The sequence below is a fragment of the Somniosus microcephalus genome, unplaced genomic scaffold (genome assembly GCF_052327205.1).
Source record: "Somniosus microcephalus isolate GS21.2 unplaced genomic scaffold, FLI_Smic_1.0 unresolved_chr3, whole genome shotgun sequence".
In the NCBI taxonomy this organism is placed as follows: domain Eukaryota; kingdom Metazoa; phylum Chordata; class Chondrichthyes; order Squaliformes; family Somniosidae; genus Somniosus; species Somniosus microcephalus.
In genome coordinates, this window is record NW_028225181.1 from 30086643 (window position 1) to 30114274 (window position 27632).

General features: G+C 47.9%; 1 protein-coding gene across 1 annotated transcript in view; it reads right to left on the reverse strand.

The window, feature by feature from the left end:
* Nucleotides 1-9208: 9208 nt before the first annotated feature.
* LOC147091339 (putative G protein-coupled receptor 139) overlaps nucleotides 9209-27632 on the reverse strand; it is a 46448-nt gene continuing 28024 nt past the window's right edge. Inside the window, exon 2 of the mRNA XM_085976538.1 lies at nucleotides 9209-10114. Within this exon, the coding sequence (XP_085832664.1) occupies nucleotides 9213-10114 (902 nt within the window). The 3' untranslated portion in view covers nucleotides 9209-9212. The remainder of the gene's footprint in view (nucleotides 10115-27632) is intronic.

Below are 27632 nucleotides of genomic sequence, written 5' to 3' on the forward strand. Positions count from 1 at the left end.
AACTGCCTTTGATTGGCAGTTTAACTTCTCCATTGCTTCAGGGGCTGGTTTTTTTTTCTAATACTTTGTCAGCCATCTTTGATTGTCCCTTTTCATATTCACTCAGACTGTGCGCTGCCACGAGGTCTGACGGCCATCTTTATCCCTGGATTTTAAAGGTATATTACCCAGGTATTTTATAATCAAAAATCAATCTTCGGAACTGTGGGAAATTTCGAAATTATTGCGAAATCCTTACACATTTAGGACTCAGATGAGGAGGAAATTCTTCACCCAGAGAGTGGTGAAACTGTAGAATTCTCTACCACAGAAGGTAGTTGAGGCAAACTTATTACATATATTCAAAAAGGAGCTAGATATATTTCTTAATGCTGAACGAATCAAGGGATATGGGGAGAAAGCAGGGACAGGGTATTATATTTGGATGATCAGCCATGACATCATTAAATGGTGGAACATGCTCGAGGGGACGAAAGGCCTACTCCTGCTCCTATCTTCTATGTTTCTATGTTAAAGAAAGATGGAGAGAGAGGCCGACGTAGAGATGCAGATATAAAGAAAGATGTGCAAATACAGAGATGTGACTAGAGAGAGAGGAAGTCGGAGAGAGGAATATACAACTTACATTCGGCGATCTAATGAACTCCAGTGGAAATTCATTTCCCCAATGTCTCTACAGGGACAGGTGTCTCTGACTACGGCCTGTGTGTGTCTCTGTCACTGGTCTCAGACTGTAAGGGACAGAGAGATGGAGAAATAGGTACAGAGAGAGGGAATCATACAAGATTATGGCACAGTTGGAGGCCATTCGGCCCATCGTGTCTGTTCCAGCCGATTTATAAAGCTATCCAGTGTAAGCCCATTGTCCTGCTCTTGATTCTTCGCCTTATAGGTTTCGGCTCTTCAAGTGCATACATGTCACTTGATTACTGACTTCACTGCTGAGGGAAATCAGTCCCCCCCATCGACTCTATCTAGGCCCCTCGTAACTTTGTACACCTCTACTTAATCTCCCGTAGTCTACTCTATTCCAAAGAAAACAAACCAGCCTATCCAATCTTTCTGCATAGCTAAAATATTCCAGTCCTATCAACATCCATGTGAAGCTCTAGTGCAATCACATCTTTCCTGTAATGTGACCAGAATTGTACACAGTACTGTAGCTGTGGCCTAATTAGTGTTTGGTACAGTTCTAGCCTAAACTCGCTGCTCTTGTATTCCATAGTCCTCGGCTAATAAAGGAAATTATCTTGTATGCCATCTTAAGAGCCTTTTCTACAGAGGCAGAGAGGGAGAGGGAGGGGCAGAAAGATGTATAAGTCACATTGGTCGATGAGTGGAGCAAACAATGGAAATGAAGTCTGGAGTGTTAAACAGACACATTGGGGGCTGTCTGTGCTGAGGGGCCTCAGTCACTCCCATCTGAAGGAACCTCTTCTCCAAGCGTTCCACGTCCCAAAACAATCTCTCGCTGCATCATCATGTTGCAGCTTCCATTGAAATTCTCCTCGGGGGAGAGAGAGAGAAATCAAAATTGATTAAAACAAAGCAGGCAATGAAGTAAAAAATAAATAACTCAGCAAGAGCCCAGGCCCCTTCACTATCCCTCGCTCAGGTTCAGGGACAATCTCTCAGCAACTGGCACATCCCAGTTAAAAACTCAGAATGTCAAGAGGAACAAGATTGACGAGAGGGTTTAAGGACACACACACAGGCTGAACAAGGTTTGAGGTGTGTTCGCCTCCCCTGGGGTTGGCTTTGGGACTGGGATGCACCCTGCCCCCTGCCCAGCTCAGCAGTGTTTAGACTGGGCTGGTGCTGCTTCCTCGGGCCATTGGGATGTGTCTCTCTTCCCGGTTTCTCTCCATTGACATGTTAATCCAGGGCACCTCTTTGATTCTGCCTTGTGCATTGATATGTTGATCCCTTAGTAGTCCAGGTCAGCACTGCTCTGACCAGGACAATTTTGATTTTTTTTTGCTGATTTAAAACCTTTACCCCTGGACCTTGTTGCGAAAATATCAAACACTGATCGCACACGAGCCCCTGCCCTTTCTCTTCTGTTCACTCCCTCTGTTAAACAGAAGAGAACGGGCGAAGATACAGAGGGCGAGAGAAACGGATACAGAAACTATTATACAGAATATCCAGAATCAGTGAGAGGGACTGAGAAATTGAAACACGAGGTAGAGACAATATCTTTGCACGTTAGTTTAAACAGGGCCATGTGAGATCAGAGAGTGATACAGAAAGAGGTGCAGAGAGACTCAGAAATAATGCCACACTCAGAACCTCATTAGAATCGCCACCGCACATCGCACTTAACAGTCACCATTATAGCCTTTAGCCGGGTCATGTTGAGGACTTTAATTTCACAAAGTCAGGAGCACTTTACAGCCAATGGACTCATTGCTGTAATGTAGGAAACGTGACAGTCAATCTGTGCACAGCAAGCTCCCACAGACTAGGATTAAGCTGCTGATTCCTTTAGGACAATATTTAAACTCGCGGTCCAAGAATTTAGTTTTAAATCACACATTCAGGAATGGTGTGACAGCGGCTGGGAGCTGGGCAGTGACTACATACTGGAGACCCGCAGAGCCTGTGTCTCTCCCTGTGTGTTTAACCCAGTCAAGTCCTTCTGCCTATAAGGTGCTGCTTGTAACCGACCACTGATCAAGATTTTGGTTATCTGTCCTAATATCTCCGTATGTGGCTTGGTGTCAAATTGTGTTTGTTAATGTGCCTGTGAAGCGCCCTGGTACGGTTTACTACTTCAAAGGCGCTATATAAATGGCAGTTGTTGTCTCTCTCTCTCTCCCTGTTTCTGTGTGTGTCTCTCTCTCTCCCTTTGTCTCTCCCATTGTTTCTCTCTCCCTCTGTTTCTCTCTCTCTCCTTCTGGCTGTCTCTCTCCCTTTGTATCTCACCTTCTGCCTCTCTCCATTATTCCAGCTGCATCTTTCTGCCTCTCTGTTTCTTTCTCTCTGCCTGTCTCCCCAGATGTTTCTGCCTCATTGTAAACATTCAAGCACTGGCGATCCCCGAGCCTCTCCCTCTCCCTGCACCCCAGTACCCACTCAGCCCAGGATTGGTGCAGTGCGTACATTAAATGTTGCAGTGCATCTCCCAGTTCTGGCATTTGACAGTCAACTCCTTCTGTGTCCCCCTTTCTCTCTTCCCTATAACTCTCCCCCATCTCTACCTCTCATGTTCACTCTCCCCCTCGCTCTGTTCCTATCTAGGCCCCCATCTCTATTCCTCGTTTCCTCCTTTCACTCAGCTGCTCTCTCTCTCTTTCTTTCTCTCTATCTCAGCTTTATTTTACATGGTAGACAACGGCATTTCAATCAAGATTAAAGACAAATCACATTGCCGTGTGTGGCATGTTTTATATGTTAAAGGTTTAGAGAGGGAGACAGAGAAAGATGGAGAAAGACAACTTATATTTACATTCTGCCTTTAACATAGTAAACCTCACAGGGCACTTCTCAGGAGTGTTATAAAACAAACTTTGACATCGAGCCACGTAACAGAGAAAGATGGAGTGAAATAGACACCGAAATAAATCCACACACGGAACCCCAGTAAATTGAATTAAAATGACCATCGTGCATTTCAATTAACCGTCAAAATCTTCGCACTGTCCAAAACACCAGCATTTTTCAGGAATTATAAAAAGTATTTAGTCTGGTCATGTTGAGGACTTTAAATTCACAACATCAGGAGCTCTTTACAGGCAATGGGCTCACTGTTGAAATGTAGTAACTGTTGTAATGTAAGAAACACGGCAGCTAATTTGCGCACAGCCAGCTTCCACAAACAACAGTGTGAGAAAAACCGGATGTTTTGTTTCAGTGATGTTGGTTGAGGGATAAATATTGGCACCAGGACATCAGAGAGACACCAGCAGAAGGAGGCATAGATAGGCATTCAACAGTGTGTGCTGTGATAGAGAGAAACCAACAGAGGGAGAGAGAGAGAAAGCTGTGTAACTCTGTGTAGTGAGTGACACAGAAGGAGATAGAGAAACGACAGGCCCCACAAAGGAGCGGGGCCAAGAACAGGCCCCAGTGAAACAGCTTGAGACCACCCGCAGCTCACACCCAAGTTTGCAGAGAGATTGGAAGGAGCAAGTAGGGAATGGGACCTACTCCTTCCCTATCCTCCTTCCACCCGCCCCGTCTCGTCCGTTGTAACCCCCGCCCTCCCCCCGGGGTATGTATTCCAAGCCTGGGGACATCCCCCCACTCCCCAGAAAGGACGCAACTCTCGTTAAACAGGGATTAAGCTGCTCATTCTTTGGGGGAACTTATTAAACTCACCTTCGCAGGATTTAGTTTTAAATCAGACATTCTGGAAGGGTGTGATGGAGGGGTTTTTCTGCAGAGGCTCGGAGTGGGGCAGTGACTACACACTGGAGACCCCCAGAGCCTGTGTCTCCCTGTGTGTTTAATCCAGTCAACTCGCTGAGTCTCTCCCTCTGACTCTCTCTCTCTCTCTCCCTTTTATTTCTCCGTATCTCGGATTTAATCTTGATTGAAATTTACTCTGACATGTTTCTGTCTCACCATGTAAAAAAACGACAAATCCAATTGCTGTGGGCAGCATCGTTTACAAATTAAAGATTTAAATCGAGACATTGAGAGACAAGGAAAATGGAGCGAAATTGAGAGACAAAGGGAAAAGAAGGAGAGACAGAGAGAACTCCACACTCAGATCCTCACTGAAATGAATGAAAATGGCCACCGCGCATCTCACTTGACTGTCAAAATTATCGCACTGCCCAAAGCACCAGCATTATTCTGGAATTATTACACGGGTTCACATTGAGGACTTTAAATTCCTCTTGGGGGGCCTGCTTGCGAAATATCTCCTTCCCATCCACTCTAGCTAGTTACCTCTTCATGTTAATACCTCCATTTAATCTCCTTCAACCTCCTCTCTTCCAAAAACAACCGCAGACTATCCAGAGCCTATGTCTCTCCCTGTGTGATTAACCCAGTCAAATCCTCCTGTCTGTCTCTCTCTCTCCCTCAGTTTCTGTGTGTGTGTGTCTTTCTCCCTGTTTGTCTCTCTCTCCCTCAGTTTCTGTATGTATATATATATTCTATAATGTTTAGAAAAATGAGAGGTGTTCTTTCAGGGCTTGACAGGGTAAATGCAGGGAGGGTGATTCCACTGGCTGGGGAGTCTTGAACCAATGTTCACAGTCTCAGAATAAGGAGTCGGCCATTTAGGACTGAGATGAGGAATCATTTCTTCACTCAGAGGGTCGTGAATCTTTGCAATTATCTAGATCAGAGGGCTCTGGAGACTCAGTCGTTCAGTATATTCAAGACAGAGATCGATAGATTTTTGAATATTGAGTGAATCAAGGGATATAGGGATAATGCAGGAAAGTGGAGTTGAGGTAGAAGATCAGCCATGATCATATTGAATGGCGGAGCAGGCACGGAAGGCCATATGGCCTACCTCTGCTCCTATTTCTTATGTTCTTAAAGCTCCCTCAATACTGTCCCATCGAACAATTCCAGTCAGGCACACAAAAGCTGAATGCTGCGGATGCTGGAATTCTGAAGCAAAACCAGTAAATACTGGAAATACTCAGCAGGTCAGGCAGCATCTGTGGAGAGAGAAATATAATTAACGTTTCAGGTCGTTGAAATTTCATTGCAACAGGCAGGTACACATGGATAAAATACAGATTAATTCTCCTCTCACCTAAATTTAACACTGTGATATACCCCACAACATTCACTTTTATCCACTCTTACATATTCCAAACGTCTCACTGTAACAGACCGATATACTCCACACGGCTCACTTTAACAATCTATTATACCCAACCCCGCAATGTAACACTCTGATATACCCCACACACCTCACTGTAACACTCTGATATACGCTTCACTATAATCCTCTCTTACATATCCCAAACCTTTCACTGTAGCAGACCGATATACCCCAATCACCTCCCTTTAACACTCTTATATATACTTCAATTTAATCCTCTCTTACATATCCCAAACATCTCACTGTAGCGGACCAATATACAAAACTCACCTCCCTTTAAATCTCTGATATACCCCACACCTTTCACTTTAACACTCTGATATACCCCTCACTTTAATCATCTCTTTAATATCCCAAACCTCTCACTGTAACAGACCTATATACCCCACTCACCTCACTTTAACACCCTGATATACCCCACACCCCTCAATGGAACACTCTGATATAACGCATAACCCTCAATCTAACACTTTGATATACCTCACTACACTCTGATATAACTAGCACCCCTCACTGAAACACTCAGATAGACCCCACTCTCTTAAATACCACAAACCTCCCACTGTAACACACTGATATACCCCACACCCTTCATTATAACAATGAGATACCGAAAGCACCTCACTGTAACACTCTGATATAGCTCACACCCCTGACTGTAACACTGATATACCCCACACCCCTCACTGTAACATTCTCTGATATAGACCATACCACTCGCAGTAACCCTCTGATCTAAACACACTTCCCTGATTATAACACTCTGATATACCCCACACACTCCTCATGGTAACACACCGATATACCCTCATCATCATCGGCGACCACTCGAATTCGAATATGGTATGTCCTTCATCAGTCATCTAATTGTGGATCTTCAGGTGGCTGTGGAGGCCAATCCGAGATCCACAGACTCTACTACAGTGTGGGCATGTAAGACTATTGGCAGTGACTGGAGTAAGGGTCTTCTTAAGTAGTTGGCTCTCCTTACGGCGCCTGTGTTTATCCTCAGTGGCACGCTGGAGATTCTTTTCATGTAATGCAGCACCGTTGTGGATGCATTTTCTCCAATTGTCTCTGTCCAGTGCGATTTCCTCCCGTTATTAATATAGATATGTAACTTTTTAAGAATTACTTTTATGTTATCTTTGTAACGCTTCTTTTGACCACCAGGAGACCTCTGCCCTTCCTTCAACTGGGAGTACAGAACCTCTTTTGGGAGACGTGAGTCTGACATGCGAATGACATGTCCAATCCATTGGAGTTGATGCTGCATGATGAGCGTAGTGATGCTGTAGATATTGGCCTCTTCAAGTTTACTCCTATATACTCTTCAATATACACCCTACAGCATTCACTTTAACACTTTGATATACGCCTCACTTTAATCCGCTCTTGCATATCCCAAACCTTTCACTGTAACAGACCGATATATCCGACTCACCTCCCTTTAACACTCTGATAGACCAGGCACCATTGTCTTAAATCCTCTCTTGCATTTCACAAACAGCTCTCTGCAACAGAGCGACATACCCCACTCACCTCACTTTAATACTCTGATATGCACCACACCCCACAATGTAACACTCTGATATACCCCACACCACTCTCTTTAAGACCCTGATGTAGCATACAACTTTATATGCAACACTGATATACCCCACGGCCCTCACTCTAACAAACTCATATATCCTACACCCCTCACTGTAATACCCCACACCACACTACAACATGCCGATGTAACCCACAGCCCTCACTGTTACACTGAAATACCCCACATCATTCACTGTAACACTCTGATATACACCACACTCATCACTGTAAGAATCTGATATACCCCATACCCCTCAGTGTAACATTGGTATACCCCACACCCCTCACTTAAAACTCTGATATTCCCCACACGACTCACTGTAACTTACTGATATACCCCACGGCCCTCACTGTAACACACTCATATATCCCACACACCTCACTGTAATACTCACATACCCCATGCCACTCTGCAACACTCTGATGTAACCCACACCTGTGGAACACCTGATGCATCCCATACCTGTGGACCCTCAGGAATTCTCTACCACAGAAGTCATTTGAGGACATTTCATTAAATATATTCAAGAAGGAGTTAGATGTATTTCTTAAGGCTAAATGGATCAAGGGATCTGGGGAAATAGTAGGGACAGGGTACTGATTTTGGATGATCAGCCATTATCTCATAAAATGGCAGAGCAGGCTCGAAGGGCCGAATGGGCTACTCCTGCTCCTATCTTCTATATTTCTATGTTTCTATGAGCCGGGCATCCTCCTCCCTGGGCTGGGCTACTCCCAGACTCCAGCTGAAGCCGCTCTTGGGAAGCTCGCCTCTCGCCACCAGGGAAAGGCTCCAAGTGACAGCCGCCATCTTTGTGTGGACCCCAGAGCCGATACCTTTGTGCGTGGCCACAGAGATGCTTTATTTGTGTGGAGCGTGCGTGTTGCCATTTTTGTGCCAGTCTCCAGAGCCGCCACCTTTGTGCTGGACCCCAGAGCCGCCATCTTTGTGTGGTGCGCCAGAGCTGCAGATTCGGCGGGGTGCCAGATCGGCCATTTTGTGCCAGTCGAGGGAGCCGGCAATTTTGTGCGCAGCGCGGGTGCCACCAACTTTGTCCGGGTCCCCAGAGCAGCCTATCTTTGTGCAGGTCACGGAAGCCGCCATTTTTGTGCCGGGCCCTTAGAGCCGCCAACATTGTGCCGTGTCTCCAGAGCCGCCATTTTTGTGCAGAACCCCAGATGCGCCATCTTTGTTGTGGTCACGGGTGCCGAAATCTCTGTGCATGGTCACAAAGATCCCATCATTGTGCGGGGTGCAAGAGCCCCAATCCTTGTGCTGGGTCGCAGAGCCCCCATCTTTGAGCGGGGCCCCAGAGCCGCTATCTTTGCATGGTTCATGGGTGCCACCATGTTTGTGCATGGTGCGTGTGCCTCCATATTTTTGCTGGGCTCGCTTGTCGCTATCTTTGTGAGTGGCGGCAGAGCCACCATCTTTGTGCATGGCCACTGATCTGCAAAATTTGGCGTGGCACCAGAACCGCCATATGTGAGCTGTGCCCCAGAGCCGCCATCTTTGCGAGGAGCTCCAGAGTCACCAGTTTGTGTGGATCGTGTGAGCCACCATCTTTGTACATGGCGTGTGTGCCGCCATCTTTATGCGGATACCCAGAGACGCCATCTTTGTGCGGGTCTGCGGATCCACCATTTTTCTGCGGGGCCCCAGCTCCGCCATCATTGTGTGGAGCACCGGAGCCACCATCTTTGTGCGGAGCACCTGTCCCAGCCTTTTTGTCTGGGGCCCCAGAGCCGCCATCTTTGTGCAGGGCGCCACAATATCAGGCCCAGTGAATTCTTAACTCTAAAGCTGTAAAATCTCTGCATCTTCTCATCCTTTAATGAATTTTACAATCAGAGTAAAGGGATATTTTCCCACATTCTTCAACTGCTCTCTGAACTTAGTCTGGGTCACAGCGTAAATCCCAGTGTTTGTACAGCAACTCAGCAGCTGCAGCATGAATCCCAGTTCCATTACATAATCAGGTAGAAGTAGTGATTCATACCCCAAATCAACCATCCGGCACCATATAGAATTCACCAAAAACGCAGCCCATAACAGGATGAAATTGCTGGAGATAACAAGCAGTAAAATGATGGATTTCCTGCGGCTCTCCATCTCTGGGTCTCTGTGGATCTCCCCACTGCTGGGACCACGGAGTCTCCTGCGCGCTCTGCTGGACACTAAAATGTGTCTGACGGTAACAGCATTGAGCAGCAGAACCACCACAAATGGGACACACGGGGTGAGAATATAATGAAGGAGCTCGATTGCTCCCCAGACCCGTGACAACTGAACATCCATTGTGACCTCACAAAACCAGGGGAGGTTCACACGCCAATACTGACCTGTGAACATAAAATACCAGGAAATATCCTTTAAACCGCTCAGCACAGTCACTGTTCCCAGAACCACAGCCGCCGTTTTCTCGGTGCAATATTTAGTTTTCAGCTTCTGGCAACAAATGGCCACAAATCGATCAAAGGTGAAAGTGACGGTGAACCAGACAGAACAGTCTGTGGCTGTGAATAGCAGGACGGCGTGGATATTACACACTTGGATGGACCACACGAAGATAAACTGTTCACTATAAACAATCGGAATGTGTCTCAATATCAGGTCGAGGATAACGACCAGTTGATCCGCTGCTGCCATGGCCACCAGGTAGCGAGTGACACATTTGGAGAGACCGCACTTTCCCCGAGACAGGATCACAATCGTCACTAAATTCACTGTGAGGAAGGGAAATAAACAGATAAATTATACATCAGGCTGGGAGCAAAAGCAGCAGTTTGGTGGAATTCGGGGAGAAATCTGAAACTCAGTAACGACATTCATTGATATAATCTAATTAATTTACCTGTGTAGCTGAATACAGGGTTTATTGTGTGAATAATCAGAAGTACATTGTGGAATCAATAAATTAAATGGGAATAAATACAATATGAAAGTAACAGATGTTTGAACAAGGAGAGATTAAATGATCGATCTATATTTAGCCCAGCAGACAACTGCACAGCCCGAGGTACTCGGGACACAAAGGACCAGAACCTTTAAGTGATTGGTTGGTAAGTATTTACTCTTTCTCCCTCTTCACAAAACATAAATTCTGCGTTTTATAGTTCCTAGGGTCTCTGTGGTGTAGCGGGGATTGCTGGCAGGCAAGCGCCCTTGAGTATATCATTAAATTGGTGGTATTGATTTAATTTAAATTAATTAAAGGGTAAATCATGTCAGGACAGACGAGCCCCGGGTTATGCACCGCTTGCTCTGTATGGGAAATCAGGGACGCTGCCTGTGTGCCTGACGACCATGTGTGCCAGAAATGTTTCCAGCTGCTGCTACTAGTAGACCATATTGCGGCACTGGAGCTGCAGATGGATGCGTTTTGGAGCATTCGCGATGCTTAGAGTGTCGTGGATAACACGTTTAGTTGTCGGTCACGCCGCAGGTAAGGGCTGCACAGGCAGAAGGGAAATGGGTGACCATCAGGCAGAGCAGTAGAGGCAGGCAGGTAGTGCAGGGGACCCCGGTGGCCAGCCCCCTCTCAAACAGATTACCGATTTGGATACTTTTGAGGGGAATGACTTACCAGAGGGAGGCAGCAGCAGCCAACTTCCTGGCACCAGGGGAGCTTCTGCTTCTCAGGGTGGGAGGAAAAAGTGTGGGAGAGCAATAGTGGTAGGGGATTTTATCGTAAGGGGAAAAGATAGGCGTTTCTGTGGCCATAGACGTGACTCCAGGATGGTTTGTTTCCTCCCTGGTGCCAGGGACAAGGGAGTCATTGAATGGCTGCAAGGCCCCAGCTGTTCACAATATATATTAATGGCCTGGACGAGGGAATTAGATGTAATATCTCCATATTTGCTGATGACGCAAAGCTGGGAGGAGGGTAAGCTGTGAGGAGGATGTCGTGAAACTCCAGTACGATTTGGACTGGTTGGGTGATTGGGCAGAAACATGGCAAATACACTATAATGTGGATAAATGTGAGGTTACCCACTTTGGTGGCGAAAACAGGAAGGCAGATTATTATTTGAATGGCAATAGATTGGGAGAATGGGAGGTGCAAAGAGATCTGGGTGTTCTTGTGCACCAGTCGCTGAAGGTAAGCATGCAGGTGCAGCAGGTGGTTAAGAAGGCAAATGGTATGTTGGCTTTCGTAGCAAGTGGGTTCGAGTACAGGAACAAGGATGTCTTGCTACAGTTGTACAGGGCCTTGGTGAGACAGCACCTTGAGTATTGTGTGCAGTTTTGGTCGCCTTTCCTGAGGAAGGACTTTCTTGCCAGGGAAGGAGTGCAGCGAAGTTTCACCAGGCTGATACCTGGGATGGCATGAATGACGTATGAGGAGAGATTGTGTCGATTGGGCTTATACTCACTGGAGTTTAAAAGATTGAGAGGGGATCTCATCGAAACCTATAAAATTCTGTCAGGCCTGGAAAGGCTAGATGCAGGAAGGATGTTTCTGATGGCCGGGGAGTCCAGAACCAGGGGCCAAAGTCTAAGGATAAGGGGTAAGCCATTTAGGACTGTAATGAGGAGGAATTTCTTCACCCAGAGAGTGGTGAACCTATGGAATTATCTGCCACAGATGGCGGTAGAGGCCAGTTCATTAAATATGTTCAAGAAAGAGTTGGATATATTTCTTGAGCCTAAAGGGATCAAGGGATATGGGGAGAAGGCAGGGACAGTGTACTGAATTTGAATGATCAGCCATGATCTCATTGAATGGCGGAGCAGGCTCGAAGGGCCGAATGGCCTACTCCTGCTCCTATCTTCTATGTTTCTATGTCCCGGGATCAGTCAGCATTTGGAGCGGTGCAATTCGCTTCTGAGCCCCTGTGTTAGGGGAGCAGGAAATCCTGCTTGGACTCCTGCTCCTGGTTAGAATATCCATTATATTTAGAACTGAAAATGAATGCAACAACAAAATACAGAAACTGCAACCTTGGCATGCAATAATTACAGGCAATTGTATGTAACATGTACTGATCTAATATGCAAGTGCTGAGATAATAAATACACGTGCATTGCAGTTATAAAGATAACTGGGCTTTCAGATGTGTTTTGAAAATTGAAATTTTACATGGGGAAATGGAAGAGATTTATCCTTGTACTTTTACAACTGTTGTTTTCCAACTTGTGCACAGAATATTAGACGAGAAGATATCAAAGAATTCTTATTCTCAGTATTTCAGTGACAATCAGCTGGTATTGTTTATCCTGAAGTACAGCAGGAGGCAATAGAGAATCACTCTGGATCTCACTGAGAGATTCACTGAACTGTGACAGACGGGCATGGGCTCCAATTGTGAATTCAAATCAATGATTGGAAATAAATGTATTGACATCTGGCTGAATGAACATTTTGTGAGAATTTAAATTATCCTTGTAATCCTACTTTAACCATCAGAAGCAGTGCCACTAATGCAGATTTGGATAGGGTGGGAAAGGAGACACTGACTGGAACTGAATGATTAGCGGATATTTCAGGCATTTAAAGATGTGGATGTGATCTGCAGGATTTGTTCCTGTGATTTGTAAGTAACCATACCGAGCATTATGTGAAAACAAATGCAAAATACTGCAGATACTGGAAATCTGAAATGAAAACAGAATATGGTAGAAATACTCAGCGAGTCAGACAGCATCTGTGGAGAGAGAGAGAGAAACAGAGTTAAAGTTTCAGGTCGATGACCTTTCGCCATTAGCTGAAAAGTCTCCTAAACCAAGACAGCATTCTTCTAATCAGATACTAATGTTCAGTGTAGGTAGTAGACTGAAATTCGTTAAATAAAGAGTCACCTCCAATAAATGTACTTGAGTTGAATGCAGAACTTTTGAATCTGGGTAACATGATATCACCTTCAGAATGAATAGCTGACGGCAGTGCGGATGAGATGGGGAATGACAAAGAGAGAAACACAGTTAAACAAGTGGAGAATAGTCGGTTGGTTAGCATCTCCACTTAGCACCTTCAACTATTTTAATGCCGCTCGCAAAATTGTCCAGTCGCTCTGCACTGGTGCTAAACACTGCCGCCAGGATCTGCTGCGCCCGCAGTTCGTGACATCATGCGAGTGTGCAATGCCCTGGTAGCGCCCAGGACAGGATACTGAGTCGTGTCCCCTGCTTTTGCACCTGCCGTTAGGAATGACAGGTAGGGGGGAACGTTTTCAACTCAGGAAGCGGCTGGCGGAGAAAGATCTACAGCCGGTCGTTTCCTGCCTTTTCGTGTCAGTGAAATTTTTGGTACATGCTGGTTGAGAGGGAGAAAGACGTCTGGAGAGGTTCAATGAAGACCAAAGGAGTTTGTGTCCTGAGCACCACTTTTCAGGTTAATATTTATTTGACCTTCACAGTTACCATATTTAGAAACTTGTATTTGGGCTGCACTAACTCGGGCATCGTCCAGCTTCACTTTCGGAGGCAGCAGACACAGAGAGAGAGAGAGAGTGGCAAACATTGCCAGGGGGAGGAGGGCGAACAGGCATCTGCACAGGAGACCTTACCCTCCTAGGGTATTCCAGGAGCAATTCTCCTCCTATATCCAGTTGTCTGAGGAGCAGTGTTTCCAATGGCTGCGCTTCAGCAAGGAGGTGGTCACTGAGCGCTGCCACCTCCTGCAACCAGATCTGCAGCTGCAGCTCAGGACCAGGATGTGTCTGTCAGTGGCAGTGAAGGTCAGAGTGGCTCGGAATTTCTAAGTCAGCGGTTCATTTCAGGCTTCTACTTGGCATATAGCGAATATCTCCCAGTGCACTGTTCATTGTTGCATCCGGGAGGTGACAAAGGATTTGTGTAGGAGGAGATGCCAATACATCTCTCCCCATGATCCGGAACAAAGAGCACGAACGCGCATGTGGCATGATACAGGTCGCCATTGACTTCAAGCATGTGGCATTGCAGGTTTCGCATGAGAATGCAGAGGTCTTCCGATACCACAAGGGCTTCCACTCTCTGAATGTTCAGTTGGTCTGTAACCACAGGCAGCTCATCCTCAACGTCAATGTCCATCATCCTGGCAGCAGGCATGATACTTTTATCCTGCGCCAGACCAGTGTTGCGGACCACCTCCAAACACCATGTCAACCTAATGGATGGCTCTGCGGGGACAAGGGTTATCCATTCTGCAGCTGGCTGATGACTCCGCTCCGTAACCTCAACTCCCCTGCCGAGCTGCAATACAATGAAAGCCATAGCGGCACCAGGAACCTCATAGAGCAGACGATCGGTGTCTTGATGCAACGGTTCCGGTGTCTGGACCACTCAGGAGGAGTCCTGCAGTACTGTCCCGTGCGAATCTCACTCTTCATTGTTGTGTACTGCATGCTTCATAACATTGCAATCAGGAGGACCCAGCCATTGCCACCAGGGATTGGAGCACCGCCTCTTGAGGAGGAGGAAGAGGGAGAGGGGGAGGAGGAGGAAGAGGGAGAGGAGGATCAGCAGCACCAACGTGGGAGGGAGGCGCACAATGTTGCCACTGCAAGGGCTGTCTGTGAATGGCTCATAAGACATCGCTTGTAACTGCTTACTGAGAAGATGGTTTCTGGGACGAAGAAGCACATCATTGAAAGCATCCCGCACCCGCCTATGCCGGGCAAAGCTGGATTGAGTCAAATCAGGAAAGATGTTAAGTAACAATAAGAAAAAATATTTATGTTACAAACTCTGTCATTTATTCATGACAAACATTTAGAAACAGTCCCAACAATTCATGAAATAACAAAACTCGTTCTCACAACATGGAGATAAACGACAAAACAGTCAACAAATACAATAACAAGAACTTCGAACTTTCCTACAAACATTCCCCCATTTATTTACAGATTGTACTGTTGGGCCTTGGAGGGTGACCTCCATCCCCTGCGCACTTCACCCCTTCCCACCCTACTGCACCTCCTAATATGGCCCCAGTGGCTGCAGATAGTCTGGTGGAAGCCTGCTGAATGCTGAATCCAAAGATTGCCTTTAAGGTCGCCCTCGATTAGATCTGGGCCTGGAGGGCCCGGCTGCAGACTGCACCAACTCTGCATGGGCAGTTGTGTTGCAGGCCATGCCAAGTGCAATTGGGAAGAGGCAGTGGTGGGAGCAGGAATGTGTCATCCTGAGAGAGGACAGCACCTTTCTGCTCGTCCATCGCACTGCAACTCCCCTGGGGCAGAACCTTAGCTCGAGCACAGATTGCTAGCCTGCTGCAGTATTGTGAGATTCCGGGGGTCTGTGGGCGACCCAGCGAGGGTGGCAGCAGTCAGTGCTTACGTGACCTCAGCCTGAGACTGCATGAGAACAGACTGAGACTGGATGGCTTAAGCCAATGACTCCATTGCAGCACTAAGCCATTGCTTTGCATCGGCAGGTGCTGCAATGGATCATGACACCTCACCCATTACACGTGGCATGGTCTCTGATTGCCCATGGTCTCTCTGCAATTCATCCAGCATCTGCAACAAGGCAAGGATGGGTTCAAAGGTTTGTGCACAGATGACAGCTGTGCTAGAGGCAGACTCCTCCACGCTCCTAGCGAGAGCAGCCATGCTGTCGAGCACAATTGCCATTGCACCCATCAGCTCAGTGTGCATGCTGGGTATTCATGGCCTTGATGCCGAGGTCCTCATCCGTGTCCTGTGCAGCAGAACTCATGCGCCTACTCAACCTCAGCGGAGATGGCCCAGAGCTTCCCTTCCCCCTTGGTGATGATGCAGCCCGCTGGGACCAGTAGCTTTGCCCTCATCAGACCCTATCAGCCTGTTCCCCACCAGGGAAGGCGTAGCCCCAGTGTCTGATCTGTCACCCTGGAGACAAAAAGACGGTGAGGCTCTGGCTTGCTCTCCCTCCTCACCTGGTGCATTTGTGCAACTGGCAGTCTGAGGGAGAGGCTGTTCAGCTGGTGGTTCGCTATCTGAAAGCAGGAAGGTACAAGAGTGGTTTCAGCGTGAGGGCGGGGGGCAGGAATGGAGTAAGGGCTGGAGACAGTTAGTTGGATTGCAAGTGTAAAAGGCTGGTGTTGTGAGGTGGCATTGGTGTGAGAGAGATGAAAAAGCTGATGAATGTACCATTGATGTCCCAAATGGGTCGACCTCTCCAGCGGCAATGGCACTTATTGTGTGCAGTTATGTGTTTGGCAGATGTGACTACCATAGTTGAAGAGCCGTTTTGTGTGCAACCATGTGTTTGGCAGATGTGCCTCCCGTAGTTGAATATCCGTTTTGTGTGCAATCATTTGTTTGGCAAATGTGCCTCCCATAGTTGAATATCCGTTAATGTGTGCAAGGTGTGGGATGTGCATGTGTGTTTTATGAGATGGCCATATGACTTGGATGAGTTTTGGGCATTTGGGTTTGTAAACCCTCTGGGCACAGAGTGAAGTTGAGATGGAGGGATTTAGAGGTATTGAAAAGCAGCCACTCACCCTGACCACCCGAGTGAGGTCATTGAAATACTTCCGACATTGGGTGCGAGCCCTCGGCATCAGGCTCCTCGAGGAGTTGTGCTTAGCCTCCTCCCCCCTCACCCTACTAAACTCCCAGGGCAATGACCTCCTGCCATTCTCTCGGAGCAGCACTGCCCATCGCCGTTCAACAGCACCAACCAGCGCCACCGATGCCTCATCACTGAAGCGCCCAGCCCTTTCTCTGGGCCTCTCCATTACTTTGAATTAATAACTTGACATAGATCCTTACTATGAACACCAACAGCAGTGAATAGGGGATAGTACATATTTTTTATATCTTAACATATTCCTAATATCCTAAACACTTCACCCCAATCCATGCCTTCCTTTCTGTGAGTGCCTGGTGGTCTTTGTTCTGGAGGCAGGGCGCTGACTGTGTGAGGTGACACAGTGAAGGGAGCTCCTTATTTAGATTAGAGATAAATCCCGGAGTGACATCATTAGGCCTCACTGTAACTGGCATTAATTATATTCATTGAACAAACAGACTCATTGAACCACTGTCACCACAACACTTTACTGCAATACAATCTAGCTCATCTTATTGTACACACAGTTTTAATTTAAAAGTTAGCGAATATGGAATATTTCACCCGCCCATAAACAAAAGAAGGTAAGAATTAGGAGCAGGAGTAGGCCATACGGCCCTTCAAGCCCTTCATTGAATTAGGTCATGGCTGATCTTCGACCTCAAACACACACTCCCCCACACCCACCCCATCCTCATATCCCTTGATTCATGTAGAGTCCAAAAGTACTGAGGACAGAACAGTGAGAAGGGCGTTTCTCTTCCTGTATTGATCTAAAGCTGAGAAGAAAAGATGGGAAAGTGACAGAAGAAAGAAGGAATAATGTGTCAGCTGTTGCTCAGTGGGTAGCACACTCGCCTCTGACTCAGATGGTTGTGGGTTCATGTCCCACTCCGGGGACTTGTAGCACATGAATCTAGGCTAACACCCCAGTGCCGTGATGAGGGAGTGCTGCAATGTCGGAGGTGCCACCTTTCGGATGAGACTTTAAAGCGAGGCCCTGTCTGTGCTCTCAGGTGGGCATAAATATCCCATGACCTCGTCCGAGCAAGCACTGAGTGCGAGTCATCAACGAGTGCTGTGAGTTTGTGTAAGTGTGAGAGTCCTTTACTTTAATTGCTTTTTCTCTTTAAATCATTATTGATAAGATTACTTAAGCAGTTTAAGTAAAGGGGAAAAGTTAAATATTTGGGATTCTGTTGGTTTAAGAAGAGTAAAACAAGGTTACACTGCAGTAGGAGTAAATTGGTACAGCAGGCAGTGGAAACCAGTTTTATAACCAATCAGCAGGGGAGACTCATTTGGCTGTAAACAAACAAACAGCATAAAAGGACCAGTCCTAGTACGAGTAAGCACTGAGTGCGAGTCATCAAAGAGTGCTGTGAGTTTTGGTAAGTGTGAGTTCGGGTAAGTGCGGTGTTAGGTGCTCTTTTCAAACTTTAACTCTGTGGGTTTTAGTTAATAAGGCCTTTCTGGTGCAGAGTGACTGTTGGTAAACCATTTAACTGGTGTAACTAGTGGGATTGATTTAATTTAAATCCAATTAATTAAAGGGGATACTAGCATCTAAAATCGGGCAGAAGGTGTCCATAACTAACAATAAAAAATGTAATTAATTATATAGAATGGAGCAGGTGATGTGTTACTATTGTGAGATGTGGGAGCCGGTGAACCCCACTGAGGCTCACGGTGATTACATCTGTGACAAGTGTCTGCTGCTACAGGAACTCCAGCTCCGTGTTGATGAGCTGGAATCTGAGCTTCAGACACTGTGACACATCATGGAGGGGGAGCAGTACCAGGACTCTGTGTATCAGGAGGTGGTCACAGCTATGAAGTTAATTAATTCAGATGTAGCCCATGGTCAGGGACAGGACGGTGTGAGTACGAGTGAGGCAGGTACGGGGATCCAGGTGGTAGAGCTGGAGGAGCCACAGCCAACAGGTTCGAGGCTCTTACTCCCTGTGGGGACAGGAGCAGGGACTGCAGGGAGGCTGCGCAACCTGGCCACAGCACCGTGGAACGGGGGGCCATTCAAGAGGGGGGAGTAAATAGAAATGTTGTAGTGGTAGGGGATAGTATTATTAGGAGGATAGATAGAGTTCTCTGCAGCCGAGAGCGAGAATCCCGAAGGCTGTTGCCTACCCGGTGCCAGGGTTAAGGACATCTCATCTGGGCTGGAAAGAAACTTGCAGTGGGAGGGGGTGGATCCAGTTGTCGTGGTCCATGTTGGTACAGACGACGTAGATAGGACTAGGAAGCCGTTTCAGTTAAAGGAGTATGAGCAGCTAGGGGTCAAATTAAAAAACAGAACTTCAAGGGTAATAATCTCTGGATTATTACCTGAGCCACGAGAGAATTTGGCTAGGACAAATAAAATTAGAGAGTTAAATGCGTGGCTCAAAGACTGGTGTGGGAGAAATGGGTTTTGCTTCCTGGGACACTGGCACCAGTACTGGGGCAGGAGCGAGCTGTTCCATTGTTACGGGCTTCACTTGGCCAGTGCTGGGACTAGAGTCTTGGCGGATCATATATTTAGGGCTGTAGAGAGGGCTTTAAACTAACTAGTGGGGGGGGGAGGTTCCTCGATAGCAAATAATAAAAATGACAACAGAGAAGGTCATAGACGTGGTTGCAGTGGGTAAATTAAAAACCAGAGCGTGTCAGGAAGGAGCAGAAGGTATGGAGTAAAAGTTAAAGTAATAAAAAGGGCAAAAGCAGGAACTAAGTGTCACAAAACATATTTGAAAGTTCTCTATCTGAATGCACGTAGCATTCGTAACAAAATAGACGAGTTAATGGCACAAATAACTACATATGGGTATGATCTTGTGGCCATTACAGAAACATGGCTGCAGGGTGACAATGCCTGGGAATTGAACATACCAGGTTATTTAACGATCAGGAAGGACAGGCAGGAAGGAAGGGGAGGTGGGGTGGCTATGTTAATAAAGGAAGGAATCACTGTAACACAGAGAAATGATATTGCTTCAAAAGATCAGGATAATGGAACAATTTGGGTGGAGGTAAGGAATAATAAGGGGAAAAGAACACAATGCGCGTAGTTTATAGGCCTCCGAACAATTGCAACTCTGTTGGACGGAGTATCAATCAGGAAATAGTTGAGGCTTGTAATAAGGGAACATCTATAATTATGGGGGATTTTATCTGTCATATTAATTGGACAAATCAAATTGGGCAGGGCTGCCTTGAGGATGAGTTCATTGAGTGTGTTAGGGATGGGTTTCTTGAGCAGTTTGTATCTGAACCGACCAGGGGGCAAGCAACCGTAGATCTGGTCCTGTGTAATGAGACAGGATTAATTAAAAATGTCCTAGTAAAGGATCCCCTTGGAATGAGTGACCATAACACGGTTGAATTCCATATTCAATTAGAGGGTGAGATGGTTGGATCTCAAACAAGCGTGCTAAACTTGAATAAAGGAGACTATGAAGGTATGAGAGCGGAATTGAGTAGAGTGTATTGGGAAAATAGATTAAAGGGTAAAACGAAACATGATCAGTGGTGTACATTTAAGGAGTTATTTTACAACTTCCTAAAAATATATATTCCACTGAGAAGAAAAGGGTGTAAAAGGAAATACAGCCATCCGTGGCTAAGTAAAGAAATTAAGCATAGTATTCGACTAAAAACAAGGGCATATAATGTAGCCAAATCTAGTGGGAGGATAGAGGATTGGGAAAACTTTAAAAGACAGCAAAAAATAACAAAAAGATTGATTAAGAAAGGGAAGATAGATTATGAAAGTAAATTAGCAAAAAATATAAAAACAGATAGTAAGAGTTTTTATAGTTATATAAAAAGAAAAAGGGTGGCTAAAGTAAATGTTGGTCCCTTAGAGGATGAGACCAGGAAATTAATGGTGGGAAATATGGAGATGGCAAAAACACTGAATGAATATTTTGTATCAGTCTTTACAGTAGAGGACACTAAGGCCTAGAAATTCAGTTGGGCGCGCCAGCCGTTAGCACCTTAGGAGGAGTAGATCTCGAGCGCTAGGCGCTTATCGCCCGGGCGCAGCGTGATCTGTGCCTCTCCCCAACTTCAGGACACATTTAGCGCTGACGCAAAGTCTTAGCGCGTGCCCTGCTGCGCGCGCAGATCATGACGTCATTTAATAGTGCAACGCCCTTTCTGCACCCCAAACCGGAACTTCACTCGCGCCGGCCCATTGTGCGCCGGGCGGCCCGAGCGACTGTGAAGTGGAATGGTACGCAGGCCAGCCGGGCCACGGGGAACGCTAATTAAAGGGCACTTACCCAGCAGTATAAAGGCCAGCCATTTTGCAGCATTCACTCTTGTGCAACGGTTTTTTGGACAGAGACCAAGGAGGAGAGTTTACTGGTTTGGACCAACACTTGGACAGGTATTTTTGGCTCAGGCCAGAGCTTACCAATTATCTTAGCCTTCATTCAGAGCTCAGTGTTTGCCAGCATATAATGGGGGCTGCATTGGGTGGCAATGCTGAATTTCAGCCTTACGCCAGAAGGGCTTACAGACGCCGTGAGAGAGTGGCAGCCCTGGCTAGACGCAGAGGGGGCAACAGGCATCGCCAAATGAGGCCTTACCCACGCAGGGTATACCGCCAGCAGACCTCCTATCTGACCATGTCTGCCGCGATGTGTGTTAGGAGGCTGCGATTCCGAAGGGAGGTGGTTGCAGACATCTGCCGGCTGCTTCAGAGAGATCTGCAGCCACAGCTGATGCGCAGGACGTCTCTGTCGGTGGCAGTGAAGGTGACGGTGGCTCTCAACTTCTATGCCTCCGGCTCCTTCCAATCCGCTACTGGGGACATCGCTAACATCTCCCAGTTCGCCGTGCATTGCTGCATCCGCCAGGTGACCGAAGCCCTTTTCAGAAGGAGACATCAATTCATCTCCTTCCCCATGACCCTGGACAAGCAGCAGCAGCGTGCAGTGGGGTTTGCAAGAATAGCGGGCTTCCCCATGGTGCAGGGTGCCATTGACTGCACGCATGTGGCTTTGCGGGCACCTCTTGAGCATGCCGAGGAGTGCCGCAACCGGAAGGGCTACCATTCCCTCAATGTACAGCTGGTGTGTGACCACAGGCAGCGCATCCTAGCTGTCAATGCCCGCTTTCCAGGCAGCAGCCACGATGCCTTTATCCTGCGACAGAAAACTGTGGCTGACATGTTCCAGGCACAGCCTCCCCCAAGAGGATGGCTTATGTGGGACAAAGGCTATCCTTTGTGTACCTGGCTCATGACCCCGCTCAGCGCGCCCACGACCCCTGCTGAAGAGGCATACAACGAGAGCCATCACGTGACGAGGAACCTCATAGAACAAACAATCGGCGTGCTCAAGCAACGGTTCCACTGTCTCGATCGCTCCAGGGGAGCCCTCCAGTATTCGCAGGATCGAGTCTCCCAATTCGTCGTCGTTTGCTGCATGCTGCACAACCTAGCTATCTGCAGGACTCAGGCACTGCCACCTCAAGTTGGACCACCACCTCAGGAGGAGGAGCAGGAGGAGCATGAGGATGACGAGGACGAGGAGTACCAGCCCAGGAGGGACGCAAAAGGTCCAAGGGCTGCCCGTCGGCGGCTTATTGAACGTCACTTCTAGGCCCCTGTCAGGGAATGGCTTGTGCCAATGATAGAACATGATTGCAGCTGCTCCGCAAGCCCTCAACCGGTTAAGGCAACAAACACTTCAAAGATCAAACATGGACAATGTGAATAAATAAAATGCTTTATTGTACAAACTCTGGGCCCTTCCCACATGAAAACCAAAAACAGACGAAACCCCCAAAAAACACTCAAACACATTACTCGCTCCCACAACCTGGAGAGGATTAACAAAAGAGGGCAACTAAAATGGCCGTCATTCTCGGCCTTCGTCAAAAACAAACATCACATCATCGGCCTTCAAAAAACAAACATCCAATTCTCGGCCTCAAGAAACAAACACAAATGGCCACACATTCGACTATTTGGCCCGCTAGGGCGATGCCTTGGCCATCTTTGGGTGGCCCCTGCCCACCCTGCTGCTTCACCTCAAAGTAAGGCCATTGGCTGCTGCAAGGCTGGGGGCAGGCTCCTGAGGGGCACATGTCGTGATGGCAGATGCCCTTGGGGGTCGGCCTAGTCGAGGTCTGGCCGTCAAGCGTGCGGCTGTTGATTGCTGCAGCTGTGGCTGGCCAGCATCAGTCGCTGCAGCAGCTCCTGGCAGCTCCACTGGGGGAGTGGCAGTGGCGGCTGGAGGAATGGCGGCAAGCTGGTGGATGGCAGGCACTCGCTGGTCGCCTGAGACACTGGCACTCGCCCGGACCAGCACTGCAGCATGCGCACCAATCTGCCGAGGGACAGACCGCTGTGCTGCTGCAGCGCGCCGAGTGTCCTGGCGATGCCTGGCTGACACAGCGAGTGTGGCAGCAGTGAGTGCCCGTGTTGACCTGTTCACTGACCGCATCAGAGCAGCCAGTGACTGGACGGCACCACTGATCACCTGGCCAGTCGCTGACAGATCTGCCCGGTATTCTGCCCGACTGGTGGCCTCTAAGGGCCCGAACTCGGCCACACTCCGAGAGAGGGAATCGATGGACTCAGGCAACCGTGCCACTGCCGCCATGGGCTCCATGTGCCGGCGCTCCGAGTCCACGGACAAGTCTTCGAGGCATTCCATCTCCTCAGCGAAGAGCATCTCCTGACTGGAGGCCGGACTCTCCCTCTGGGGTGAAGGCCGCCGAGCTGGCCTACCCTTCCTGCGTTGCTGGAGGCCGCTGGGCCCAGCAATTGGACTCCCCTCCGATGCATCTCCCCTCTGGGGAGAAGGCCGCCGAGCTTCCACCCCCCCTCCCGCCTTCCTGCAGCATGCAGGTCCCAGGAGCTCCCCTCCCCTTCGACACTTCCGCCACGCTGCACTCCAGGGAAGACGTGTCCCCTACATTGGCCTGGGTGGCCGCAGCTGAGGGTTCCCCTGATGGGCCGCCTTCCTCTTGCTCCTCCTCCTGCTCCTCCTTGGAGGGTCTGTCACTGGCAAGTTGAGGGACCTCCTCTTGACCATCTGAAAGCAAGAAGGCACAAGAGTAGCTTTAGAGTGAGGAGAGGGCGTCAGTGCGGGATGCATGAGTGGTGGTATTCAGGTCATTGGTCGGACTGTGGCAAAGGATGTAGATCTGATGCGCAAGTGGGACGAGAGAGGTGCAAAAGGTGATGTCCTTACCATTGCTGCCCAGAACAGGGTCGGCATCTCCACATGCAATGGGCCCAATCACCCGGCCACCCATGAGGCACTCCACGCGATGTTGCAGGTCGGTGAGTGGCTGGATATGGGGTCGGCCTCCCCCAGTCGCAGTCCGGCTCTTGCGATTATTCGCCAGCTTGCCCTGCAAGAGAAAGAACGGCCTCTAAGTACAGTGTGTTGCCGTGATCTTGTGTGCACTGCCTCCCATGGTGGAATAGCCTGGCCAGTGTGTCGCCATGATCTGGTGTGCACTGCCTCCCATGGTGGAATAGCCTGGCCAGTGTGTCGCCATGATCTGGTGTGCAATGCCTCCCATGGTGGAATAGCTTGGTCAGTGTGTCGCCATGATCTGGTGTGCACTGCCTCCCATGGTGGAATAGCCTGGCCAGTGTGTCGCCATGATCTGGTGTGCAATGCCTCCCATGGTGGAATAGCTTGGCCAGTGTGTTAAGTGCAGAATGTGCAATTGATGCTCATGCCTGTCCCATAGCTGCTGGATGAAGGCTGGCCATTAGAGCTTTCAGGTCTCTTTGCCCATAATGTGAGGTGCACATGCAAGGATGAGGAGGTCACTGGAAAGGGTACTCACCCTGACAATGCGTGTGAGGTCATTTAACTTTTTGCGGCATTGGGCACCGCTCCTGGGGACGTCGCTGTTGGCTGACAGCTTGGTGGCGACATGCCTCCAGGCTCTCCTGTAGACGCGGACCGTCGCCTTCTTGCCATTGTCCGGGTACAAAATATGGCGCCTCTTCTCCACAGCAGCAATCAGCGCACTCAGATCACGCTCTGAGAAGCGCTGCGCACGTTCATGGGCCTTCTCCATGTCTTCAGGCGCTATTTGGGTCCAGCAGCAGTGTTCAGGCCTAGCTGGAGGGCTCCACTATCCAGGGCATGGCAGCAGACACAGTCGACCCTTCCCCCTTAAGAGCTGGCCGGCACCAGGGTGTCTGCTGTCAATCACGAGATGGCCACACCTGCGCTGCGCCCGGCCTTGGCGCTATCGATCACCACCTCCGGCTTAGCGCCCAAAGAGAGGCGTCCAGCAGCAGTTTTAGCGCTCGCCCAAACTCGTAGGGCGAAGCTAATGAACATCGGAGAACTGGCATAGATTTGGCGGCTGCCGCAAACTTTAGCGGACGCCACACTTTAGCGCCCCAAAAGTGGCGTCAATGAATTTCTAGGCCTAAGAATATCCCAACACTGGACAAACAGGGGGCTATATGGAGGGAGGAGCTAAACACGATTAAAATCACTAAGGAAGTGGTACTCGGTAAAATAATGGGACTCAAGGCGGATAAATCACCTAGACCTGATGGCTTACATCCTAGGGTCTTGAGGGAGGTGGCGGTAGGGTTTGTGGATGCATTGGTAATAATTTTCCAAAACTCCCTGGTCTCAGCAAAGGTCCCGGCAGACTGGAAAACTGCTAATGTATCACCCTTATTTAAAAAGGGCAGTAGACAGAAGGCTGGAAACTATAGACCGGTTAGCCTAACATCTGTGGTAGGTAAAATTTTGGAGTCCATTATTAAGGAGACAGCAATAGGACATTTGGATAATCATAATTTAATAGGACAAAGTCAGCATGGTTTTATGAAGGGGAAGTCATGTTTGACAAATTTGCTGGAGTTCTTTGAGGAAGTAACATATAAGGTGGATAAAGGGGAACCAGTGGATGCAGTGTATTTAAACTTCCAAAAGGCATTTGACAAGGTGCCACACAAAAGATTTTTGCTTAAGATAGAAAATCACGGGATTGGGGGTAATATTCTGGCATGGATAGAGGATTGGTTATCTAACAGAAGGCAGAGAGTTGGGATAAATGGTTCATTCTCAGACTGGCAATCAGTAACTAGTGGTGTTCCGCAGGGGTCAGTGCTGGGTCCCCAACTCTTTACAAACTATATTAACGATTTGGAGGATGGGACCGAGTGTAACATATCAAAGTTTGCAGATGATACTAAGATGGGAGGGAAAGTAATGAGTGAGGTGGACATAAAAAACCTGCAAGGGGACATAGAGAGGCTAAGTAAGTGGGCAGAGATTTGGCAGATGGAATACAATGCTGGAAAGTGTGAGGTTATGCACTTTGGCAGGAAAAATCGTAAAGCAAGTTATTATCTTATTGGCAAGAAACTGGAAAGCACTGAAGTACAAAGGGATCTGGAGGTCCTGGTGCACGAATCTCAAAAGGTTAGTATGCATGTTCAGCAAGTGATTAAGAAGGCCAATGGAATGCTGGCTTTCATTGCTAGTGGGATAGAATATAAAAATATGGAGGTATTGCTTCAGTTGTACAAGGTATTGGTGAAACCGCACCTGCAATACTGCATACAGTCTTGGTGTCCATACTTAAGATAAGACATACTTGCTCTCGAGTCAGTACAAAGAAGTTTCACTCGGTTAATACCGGGGATGAGGGGATGGACATATGAGGAGAGGTTGAGTAGATTGGGACTCTACTCATTGGAGTTCAGAAGAATGAGAGGCGATCTTATTGAAACATATAAGATTGTGAAGGTGTTGGATCGGGTGGATGCGGGGAGGATGTTCCCGATGATGGGTGAAACTCGATCTAGGGGGCATAGTCTTAGAATAAGGGGCTGCTCTTTCAAAACTGAGATGAGGAGGAACAACTTCACTCAGAGGGTGGTAGGCCCATGGAATATGATGCCCCAAAAAGCTTTAGAAGCTACATCATTACATAAATTTAAAACAGAAATAGACAGTTTCCTTGAAGTAAAGGGAATTAAGGGTTACGGGGAGCGGGCAGGAATTTGGACATGAGTCTAGGTTCGGATCGGTCATGGCCCTGTGGGTAGCGGAGCGGGCCCAGGGGCCGTGTAGCCTGATCCTGCTCCTATTTCGTGTGTCTAATTCTGTTAGATTCAGGAGATGGTTCTGTGATAGTAGATTGGCGGTTAGGATCAGATCAGCCATGATCTTATTGGATGGCGGAGCAGGCTCGAGGGGCCGATTGGCCTACTCCTGCTCCTATTTCTTATGTTCTTATGTTCTTATTTCTAAAGAAAGAGCAGTGGAGTTATCCCCGGTGTCCTGGCCAATGTTTATCCCGCAATCAACATAACAGAAACAGATTATCTGGTCATTATCACATTGCTGTTTGTGGGAGTTGGTGTGCACAAATTGGCTGCTGCGTTTCCCATATTACAACAGTGACTACACTTCTGAAAGTACTTCATTGGCTGTAAAGCACTTTGAGATGTACGCTGGTCGTGAAAGGTGCTATATAAATGCAAGTCTTTCTTTCTTAAAAGATAGAATCCTAGAAAGGTTACAATGCAGAAAGAGGACATTCGGCCCAATGAGCCCATGGCGGCTGTCTGTAAGAGAACATCCGCAAGTCCCTCTCACTTGCCATTTCCCCGAAGCCGTGCAACTTTTTTCCTTCAGGTTCTTATCCAATTCCCTTTTGAAAGCCACGATTTAATCTGCCTCCACCATTTAAGGCAGAGCATTCCATATTCTCACCACTCGCTGCGTAAAAATGTTTTTTCTCATGTCCCCTTTG